Source organism: Neophocaena asiaeorientalis, unplaced genomic scaffold (assembly GCF_003031525.2).
Source record: "Neophocaena asiaeorientalis asiaeorientalis breed wild unplaced genomic scaffold, Neophocaena_asiaeorientalis_V1.1 scaffold40, whole genome shotgun sequence".
NCBI classification, from domain to species: domain Eukaryota; kingdom Metazoa; phylum Chordata; class Mammalia; order Artiodactyla; family Phocoenidae; genus Neophocaena; species Neophocaena asiaeorientalis.
This window is the reverse complement of record NW_020185335.1, coordinates 757,726-766,666: the sequence shown is the minus strand read 5'-3', so window position 1 is coordinate 766,666 and position 8,941 is coordinate 757,726. Positions and strand designations below refer to the sequence as shown.

Sequence of the window (8,941 nt, the reverse complement as noted above, 5' to 3'; positions counted from 1 at the left end):
CCCCCCCCCCTTTTTTTTTCTTTTTTTTTTTTTTTTTTTTTTTTTTTTTTTTTTTTTGGTTAGAAGCTTTGGAATTGCAGTTAGTCTATTTTTGAAATTGGTTTGTTATTAATTTTTTTATTTAAATTCATTTGTTTGTATTGTTCATCTTCAAAGCTTACAATCTGAAGGTGTCCGTTCCTACACTGGTCAGACCACTGTCCTTGGGGCAGCTGGGGTCTTTGGGACCCTCCACCGGGCTCGCCGGTCCGTCGGACTTTTGGCTGAGATCCGTGTCAGACTCCTCCGAATAGTCGTCTGTTGGCATCGAGGGCTGAACCCCTGAGGTGCTGCATGAACTTGAGGTAACCGTTGAAGATGAGGAGAGAGGAGGAAAAGAAGGGGGCTTCGCGGCCGAAGCCCGGGAGACCACTTGCGGCCAAGACTTCCTGGAGGCGTGGGGGGAAGCGGAGGACGAGGAGGGGGCGGCGGCTGACAGGGGAGGGGGGCTGTCGTTTGAGTGAGCGGCAGACTGCGAGGTAGATGCGGTGCTAGGATCGGGGAAGCAGGCAGAGTGAGGTAATAAACTAGGGTGCTCTTTGGCGTTTCTTGCTGCTCTCGTGATTGTTCTGTGTTTGTGCAAGGCCGACTCGAGATGTTGACTCAGAGCTTCCTCCCCACAGAGCGCGCTCTCGCACGCCAGGCAGTGGTACGAGCCGCCGCCACCACCGCCGCCGCCGCCGCCGCCCGTGGGGACGTGAAGCACCATCTCTTGCAGGTTCACCACAGACTGGCCGAAGAAGCAGAGGGACTTCAGGTGGCTCCTCGCCGCCTCCTCGTCACTGAAGCCCGCCTGGCACTTGCGGCAGACCAACTTGTACTGCACCTTTGGAACAATGAAGGGGTCGTAGAGGGAGTCCGCACTTTTGCTTTCTGCTTCTGGCTCTTCGGGGGGTTTCGGCAGGAGGGGGGACACCTCACGGGGTGCGTTTTTCTGCTCTTCTGGTCTGGGGGATTCTTTGGCAGGGTCTTTGTCTGGGGAAGCAGCCCCCTGGGGGACTGGGGTTTGGCTTGCTTTGGGCTGCTGCACTTTTTGCTGCTGCTGCTGCTGCTGCTGCCGCTGCTGCTGGATGGCCTCCTGCAGACTCTGCTGGTATTGCTGGTACTGCTGCAGTAGGGAGCCCGGGGACAGCCCCATCAGGGCCTGCGACAGCGCAGGGCTGTAGGGGAACAGGCCTTCCATGCCGTACATAGGCTGCAGGTACCCGCTCTGCAGGGCGCCGGGGATCTGGGGGGCGTAATAAGGAGAGAAGCCTGGTACAAAGTAAGGGAGGAACTGGCTCGTGAGCAACGCTGTGGGGTCCGAAGTCAAGGCTGCCTGCAGGGCCTGCAGCTGCGCAGGGTCCACTGCATACTCCATGGCGGGCAGCGGTGCTGAGATCGTGGCTGCGGCCGCCGTGGGGGCCTCTCCTTTCTCCTTCTTGGGGACGGGCAGGGGTTCCCCTTTCCCTTTGTGTGCCTTTTCCTTCTCCTTTCCCTTCTCACCATCTCTGTCCTTGCGTTGCTGTTGCTGCTGCTGCGGCGGGAGCTGCGGCGCGGGTGGCGGCTGGGCTGCTGGCGGCGGCGGCGGCTGCGCCTGCGGCGGCTGCGGTTGGGGACTTGGCAGAGGGGCCGTCGCCGCGGAGGCCTGTGCTGGCGTGGGGGAGCTCAGCGACGCTGAGGGTGGTTTATTTGGTAATCCAGACGTGGGGAGGCCGGGGGAAGGAACGGTTGTGCTGGGCAGACCCATCAAGTTCGGTTTAGGAGACGTTAAAGCTGAAAGGAGTGGAGACAGAGAAATCACGTGTCAGTCTGGGGTGCTGAGGCTAGTGCTAAAGATGTTTCACCTGTGTCACTGGCACAGGGTCTAAGAGCTCAAGGTTTGAACTTGGAGGATCCTGTTGATCCAACGGCTTTCCCGCCAGGCCCCGGTTGGGTAGCCTGTATTCTAATCCGGACCCAGCCCTGGGTCAGCTCCCATACCAGCTAAACAACTTCCAACACCTTCCTGCCCAACGTGCCACACCCATCCCACTCGGTCACGTTTTCTCTGCTGCGCTCCCAACTCTGCCCAAGGCAATTTAGTCTGGAGGCCCCCAGACAAGCTGCTGCCAGCCGGGACCCATCGGAACCGATGGCCTTCATCAAAAGCCCCACAGAAATAGTACAGTCAAGAGGCCCCACCAGAAGCTGTCTGCAGAAGACAGCAAAAGCAAGAAACCCGGCCAGACACCAAGACCACCTGAACAAACACAACAGGCTCTACACATGTGCCTCTCTGACCGCCACTGTTGCAGGTGAATGGATGTGTTAGGAGGGCACAGAGAGGAGGAGCAATGGGAAGAAATGGAAACAATCCATTCAAGGTAAACAGTGGCACTGCTTTGGCTCAGCTGATCTGCTTTAACAAATCTGCTGAAAAATGTAACCACCTAGGAATAGGGTTCTGTAGTCCACTGGAAAAATGAGCATTTTCTTCTCCTGCCCCTCTCTGAATGACATACGGGAGGATTAGGACTGCAGATGCGTGAGAAAGCAGCCACAGGAAGAGGAGAAGAGCAATGTCAAAGTGCTGGCACCAGCAATTCCTAAGACATCACAACCTACCCCAGGCACCACTGCTTACGGGTGGCAGACCATGTCACCAGGCGCACGCAGGACATCCTCAGCCCCATCCTCAGTCACACTCAGGCCTAATCTACCACTACCTGTAAAGCCTTCACCCAGCCCCAGAGCCTGACCTCCTCCCTGAGCCATATCTCCTGGGTTAAATCTTTTGTTTCAGGGTGATGGAGGGCTGCTGCTGGTTCATGAAGACTAGCAAGGTAGCGGTGAAGGACAGCACTGACCACATCCAAGACACTAGACGGTATGCATCCCTCCTCTTCAGAGGACACCAAAATGTACTACTTTATCTGGACCACCTTCAGCAAGAAAGCTGGGGTGGGGTTCCAAACAAGTCACTGTCTTCATGAGAAAAAACACTCTGAAGCCCAAGCCAGGTGAAGACAATGTTGATTTCTAGCTCCAGTGGTGGTGCAGTATTCCCTGGGCTATCACGCTGCATTAAAAAAAAAACCTCAGATTTCGGGTGAAGAGAACAAGGTTGCCTCACGTTGCCAGTCCCAGCAGAAACAGGCATTAACTTTTTCATAGCCAAGGAGGATGCCTCCCTCAGCATCACATAGTATCATTAATTGACTCTTCCAAAATGGCAGAAAGGGACCACTGAAATTAAGTCATCCAATTTCCTGAATGTACTTACGGGACTGAAATCAGAGGAGAAGATGTGTCTGACTTACTTAGAAAAACTCAGTAAAGGCTTGTTGGTTAAAGTGGCACAAAGCAGATTATGAATTCCAACTCGGGACATGGCTTTGTCTATTTCTAGGCAACAGGCTTGCTCCAAGTGTTAGGCTGGAGCTGTAGGCAGAGCCCAATGACCAGTGGGGGCAGAGAAGGAAGCGCCTATTGATCTCCCCATCCCTCTGGCATCAGGCTTCCAGAGAAGAACTGACTTCCTCTACCTTGAACTGACAGACAGTGCACAAGACAGCTTCAGTTTTAAGAAACATGTACTGAACGTCTGCTATTTACCAGGCTCTGCACTAGCCACGTGAGATAAAGTAGCTCAATACGTTCTCACAATAATTCCGTGGCTTTGGTTTTCTTATCTGTAAGATCAGAACCACACAGGCCACTTCATCCCCCTGAGGCTGAGAGTCACGTACTCCTGGAGTCGGACTGACGAGGTATGGACTGTGGCTGACACACATCTGCCGTGTGATATCGGGCCTATTAGTTGACTGCTTGGAACCTCAGCTTTCCACAACAGATGGATGTAGGGTTTAAATGGAAGCTCATATGGAAAGAGCTTACCATCGGGCCTGACGTATTAAACACAAGTTCTTTCTTTCTTTCCTAATTCCAGATGCAGTGCTCCTGGGAGCTGCGGTACAGTCAGACGGTGGTAACTGGGGCGGGCCTGGCTGCTTTGAATGATTAAGAGCTGATCTGTCTTCCTACCTGGAGTCCACTCTAAGTGCTCAGAACCTGAGTAGCACTAAACATATACCTGTTGACTGACTGGCTCGTATTGGGTGCTGTGGAAGGAGTACATAGCACTGGGAGCCCGGCTCCTACCCTAGCTTGTTGAATGGTCTTGACCTCTCTGGGCCTCAGTTTTCTCATCTGTAAAACAAGGGGAATAGATCAGACATTTTGACTCTAATATTTTCACATTATTATGAAATGTTGGGCTTTCCCAAGCCCCTCTTCCAAGGTCCTGGGCTGCAAGTGAAGTTCAGTGCCTAGCCACTTTCCATAGTCTCTTTCTTGGCTTATGTCTAGCTGACTTTAACATCATTCTGTGACATTACTTGCCAACACATGTAAGCAACGACTTCTCCATCTTAATGCTTTCTTTTCTTGTTCTTCTCTTTGGATAAGAAACTGGGATCTGGAATGAGGTAGCCCTCACGTTCTGTAAAACACTGCTAAAATTATAAAACTTGGATTTAATTCAACCAGAAACCAGGGCTGCTCGGGGAAGCAGCAGAACCACTTCCACCCTGGGAAGAGGGCCATGTTTTGAAGGTAAGGAGGCACTCTGAGGGGCTCTCCTTTGGTGAATGTGTACTGGTCAACACAGGCTGTGGAGGGACCCGCTAACTTGTGCCTCAGTCTCACAGGATCCTGGAGGTGAAAGTCCAATTTAGGGAAGACAGCTGGATTCAGAGAAGACGGGTGAGGGCAGAGGAGGAGGAACAAGAGAGGTACACAGAAAGAACTGCGGCACTCCCTACGAAGTGGAAAAATAACTACCAAGTACGTGACTCTGAATTAGAAAGGGAAACGGGCAGAAGAAAATGAAGGGGTGTTACCATTAACATTTTTGTCTGTCTGGAGGACTAAAACATGTCAGTCATAATTCAGAACCACAGTGCCCAATACGAGTTCCTGGTCACTGCATTCCAGTACAAAGGCAGTCTATTTAGAAACCAGGGACTTCCCTGACGGTCCAGTGGTTAAGACTCCGAGCTTCCACTGCAGGGGGCACAGGTTCGATCCCTGGTCGGAGGACTAAAATCCCACGTGCCCCGTGATGCAGCCAAAAACCAACCAACCAACAAAAAACACCAACGTAACACTCTATTTCTGACTCGAAGAGAACCCCAGGAGTAAGGCTCTACCATATGAGAGCATCTTCCTGGTAGCATCTCTCCTGCCAGAGCACGTCTCTGAAGGTGAGACCACAGGGGAAGGCAAAGAGTTGACTTAAATTTTCTTGAACCAAAATGTTTTATATTTTCAACAGATATCGAGATGGGATCTGCATTTCCCCACAAGGACTGAATGGAAGGGTCTATAATGGAAACTGCTGTCTTGAAAATACCCCAGGATCTAGTATGCCAGAACCCTGAAGTTCATGCCTGTAACACACACCCTGCTGGTGTTACTGAACACCAGGCACGAGAATGGTTTCAGGAGACTGTTCCAACCACAAGATCCCCATCCTTGAACTGGCAAGTCAAAGAGTCGTGTACACTACAGCTCTAGGGAGACTCACTGGAAGGGACCTGAGGTTTTATTGCTGTTAGAGAACTTGACAAGGGAAGCTTCCTATCAGGCCAACACTCGGAGGTTTTGTGTGACAGCCATAGAAGAAGCGCTAATTGGGCGGCTATTTAATACTGGGAGAATCACCAAGAGCAGAACCCACCTGTGTTGGATGGAGTAAAGCCTGGCAAGGAGGGGCTGTTGAGGCCGGGGAGCAACACGGGAGGAATGCCCTGGATTGCCGGATATGCCGTAGGAAGGTTGAGAGCCTGAAGAGGGGCGTTGTCAAACATCCCTTGCTGCTGAGCTGCCAGTCCGAGGACCTCATTGGCCTTTTTAATCCGGTCCAACTCTTGTTGAGCCATCAACTGACGTACAGTGGCTGGGTCAAAGTATTCTTTCTCCTTGTCCAGCTGGCTTCCAATGGTGTCTTTAACTTTGGAGATATGCTGTTGGGAAAAGATATGGTCACGTACAGACAGCCGAGCGCTGTACTTGATGCCACACAAAGTGCACTCAGTTTTGGGTCCCTCGTAACTTGTTTGGTTTATACCAAAATGCTTGGCCATGCTTAACTTGGACTTCTTTTCTTTTGCCCGGGCATTCTGGAACCAGACCTGAACCACTCTCTTTGGCAGTCCAATGTCATTGCCCAGGACTTCACACTCTAGCATGGTGGGTGTCCTGTAGTCATTAAAGCATGACTTGAGGACCTTCAGCTGCAGGTTGGTCATCTGAGTGCGAAAACGTTTCTGCCCGGGCCTATCCCCACTGTCTCCAGATTTGCCTGCTGACCCACTTGCACCAGGGCTTGGGGAGCAGGGGTCTGCAAGGCTCGAGGTTTCACTGTAGTCCACTGTACCTTCATTGTCATATTCCTTGCTGTAAAAGCTCGGGGCTGGGCTGACCAGACCGGATGACAACCGATCTTCATACTCGGACATTGCCATCATGGCCGCTTTGGTCAACCCTTCACTGGGTGCGGAAGAGGATTTGGTTTCAGTTGCTATTCCCGTCGCACTGTCGTTATCCGCATTGCCCTCGTCTCCAGTAGTGGTGTCTGTGATCGCTGTGTTGACTGAGGAACAGTCGTCGTTGTCCAGCTTAGTTTGGTCAAAGTTTAGATTAACTGAGGACATGGAAGGGCTTTCAAAGTCTTCAATCCCTTCCACCTTGATGGAAGAAGGGCTAAGAAGAGTTCTAGGAGACAACTCCATGGTTTTGCTCACAGGTGAGAGGGGAACACCGTGGCCATCACTACTGCTTGGGGGTAGGTGGGAAAAGCTAGTTCCATCAAAAATATCTCCTTTCATCTGGAGTCCCCCGTCGCAGTCTAAGAGCATTGCAGACAGAGTTAGGTTGTAGCCGGCTCTCTTGGCTTCATGCCAATGACGGGACCGGATATGAGCCTCCAGGGCAGTCTTGGCTTTGAAGAGCGCTCTGCAAAAAGGGCATCTCCTGTGGGCCTGCGCTGGGCCCACAGCCCTGAACTGTCCTTTCCTTTCCCGGGCTCGGGTGTTCTGAAACCAGACTTGTACCACGCGTTTCTTCAGACCCACCTCATGCGCAATGTGATCCAACATCTTTCGAGTTGGATTGGAGTCCAAGAGATACTTTTGGTAGAGGATTTCTAGCTGTTCTGGTGTAATAGTTGTCCTCAAACGCTTGTCTCTCTGAGGTTCTTCTCCTCCCGTCCCACTGTCGTTTTCTCCAGGGCTGGCACTGGCCTTTTCCTCCAGCTTCCTCTTGAGAGTGTTCATCGTGGAGGTGGGAGTTGAAGGGGAAGTGGCCGAGCTTGCCGGAATCTGAGGTATGGCCCCAGAGAGCAGCTGGCTTGCCAGCAGTGGGTTACTCGGGTCAAACAGCATGAAAGGCATATCCAGTGACCTGTCCAAAAACTGGGGGTGGATGAACTGGTTCTGTGCGCTCAGAAAGTGAAGCTGCTGGTGCTCCTGCCAGTGCTCAAACGACGGGAACGCCAGCTTGCACTGCTCACACTGGTAGGGGATTAGCTGCGGAGGTAGGTTGGCCAGCTGCTGAGGAGTTGACGTGTGGAGGGGCTTAAGGGGCAGGTGGGAGAGCTGGGAGGGACTGGGGCTCGACTGGGCTAAGGGGCACTGAGGGGGGGGCACTTGGGGAGGAGGCTGGGGCAACGAAGCGGGGGGCGTCAGCTGCGGGAGCTTTTGCTGGGCTGCATTTGTCTTCTGCTCGGGCTGGTCTTGCTGCTGCAGCTCTGCCTTTGGTTGTCCTTGCTTTTCTTGGGTCTGGTTTGGCTGTGCACTGGGAGGTTCAGCCTGCTTTGGTTTCTCATCACTCGCCTCTGGTTTTGAACTGAAGGTGGCCAGTTCATCAGCCTCTGATGTAAGCTGCAAGAAAGCAGTGGAAGCTGTACTGGCCGTTGGTGCTGGGGTGCTGTAAGCCTGGGAGGGCATCGGGGTGCTGCACGAGGAGCTGGTGGGTGTCAGGATTTCCATGGCATCCATGGAATCCTCGTTTTGGCTGTCATCCTGCCCCTCCTCGTCCTCATCCTTGTAACACAGCTTCTTCTGGTGCTTGATGAGATCAAAGATGCGCTGAAACACCAGGCTGCATTTTTTGCACTGGTAGTTCAAGTTGCTCGTTCGAATATACCTATCATTTGTAAGTTCCCGCCGCTCTCCATCTTTGCCCTCTCCCTGATTCTCGTAGTTTTTCCTGGCCTTCTGTCGGGCGTTTTGAAACCAGACCACTATGACTCGGGTTGGAAGGTTCAGTAAATTAGAGAGTTGCTCAAATTCATCGTCCTTGGGGTAAGCGTTGGCGTCAAAGAAGTCCTGCAGGACCCTCAGCTGGTAGTCAGTAAATCTTGTTCTTGAAGACCTCTTGCTCCCCCAGTACTCCTGCTTCTGAGGTTCTGGTGAAGGGGGCCGAGAGTCGATCTTGAGCTCCTCCAGGCTGGTGATAGGAGGATTGCTGAAGTTGTAAGGGGAGTCCTTGTTACGCTGCCGCTCTTTGAAGAGAGTGTTTCTGAACCAGTGCTTGATCACTTTCTGGGGCAGCCCAGACTTGTCTGCCATCTCTTTGATCTGCTCTTCACTGGGGGAGTTGTTAATGTCAAAATACTGCCGCAAGACTCGGAGCTGGTCATCGGTGATCCTAGTGCGAGGCCTCTTGTTCTGCTGCTGGAGGAGACTTGGATTGAGCTGATGCTGGTAGAGCTGGGCCAGGTCCGCAGGCAGAGGCTCCACAGGTCCAAGCTGAGGGGGCAGCTGGGCCGGCAGGGTCTGCAGCGGCATCGTCTGCATCATCAGTGGTGAGAAGATGGGCAGCTCCATGGGCATGGAGAGCTGGGTCAGCGGCACGGATGGCTGGGCCGGTGCAATCG

General features: G+C 52.7%; 1 protein-coding gene and 3 long non-coding RNA genes across 6 annotated transcripts in view; 3 read left to right on the top strand and 1 right to left on the bottom strand.

Annotated features, from left to right (window-relative positions):
* The window catches only part of LOC112393366 (uncharacterized), a 44,873-nt gene extending 44,082 nt beyond the window's left edge, over nt 1-791 (top strand). Inside the window, exons 4-5 of the long non-coding RNA XR_003001902.1 lie at nt 157-344; nt 663-791. This is a non-coding gene — a long non-coding RNA (uncharacterized LOC112393366). The remainder of the gene's footprint in view (nt 1-156; nt 345-662) is intronic.
* The window catches only part of ZFHX3 (zinc finger homeobox 3), a 238,826-nt gene continuing 229,903 nt past the window's right edge, over nt 19-8,941 (bottom strand). Inside the window, exons 11-12 of the mRNA XM_024735570.1 lie at nt 5,741-8,941; nt 19-1,794 (exon numbers count right to left, since the gene is read on the bottom strand). The exon at nt 5,741-8,941 is cut by the window's right edge and continues 35 nt beyond it. Of these exons, the coding sequence (XP_024591338.1) occupies nt 158-1,794; nt 5,741-8,941 (4,838 nt within the window). The 3' untranslated portion in view covers nt 19-157. The remainder of the gene's footprint in view (nt 1,795-5,740) is intronic.
* Nucleotides 1,791-5,725, top strand: LOC112393364 (uncharacterized). 3 transcript variants are annotated; one of them, XR_003001900.1, is made up of 4 exons: nt 1,791-2,887; nt 3,950-4,614; nt 4,702-4,845; nt 5,336-5,725. It is a non-coding gene; the product is annotated as an uncharacterized LOC112393364 (long non-coding RNA). The 3 variants fall into 3 exon arrangements; XR_003001899.1 differs by having other exon boundaries at nt 1,791-4,614; nt 4,710-4,845; XR_003001898.1 differs by having other exon boundaries at nt 1,791-4,614.
* LOC112393365 (uncharacterized) overlaps nt 6,675-8,941 on the top strand; it is an 18,704-nt gene continuing 16,437 nt past the window's right edge. Inside the window, exons 1-2 of the long non-coding RNA XR_003001901.1 lie at nt 6,675-6,808; nt 7,292-7,387. This is a non-coding gene — a long non-coding RNA (uncharacterized LOC112393365). The remainder of the gene's footprint in view (nt 6,809-7,291; nt 7,388-8,941) is intronic.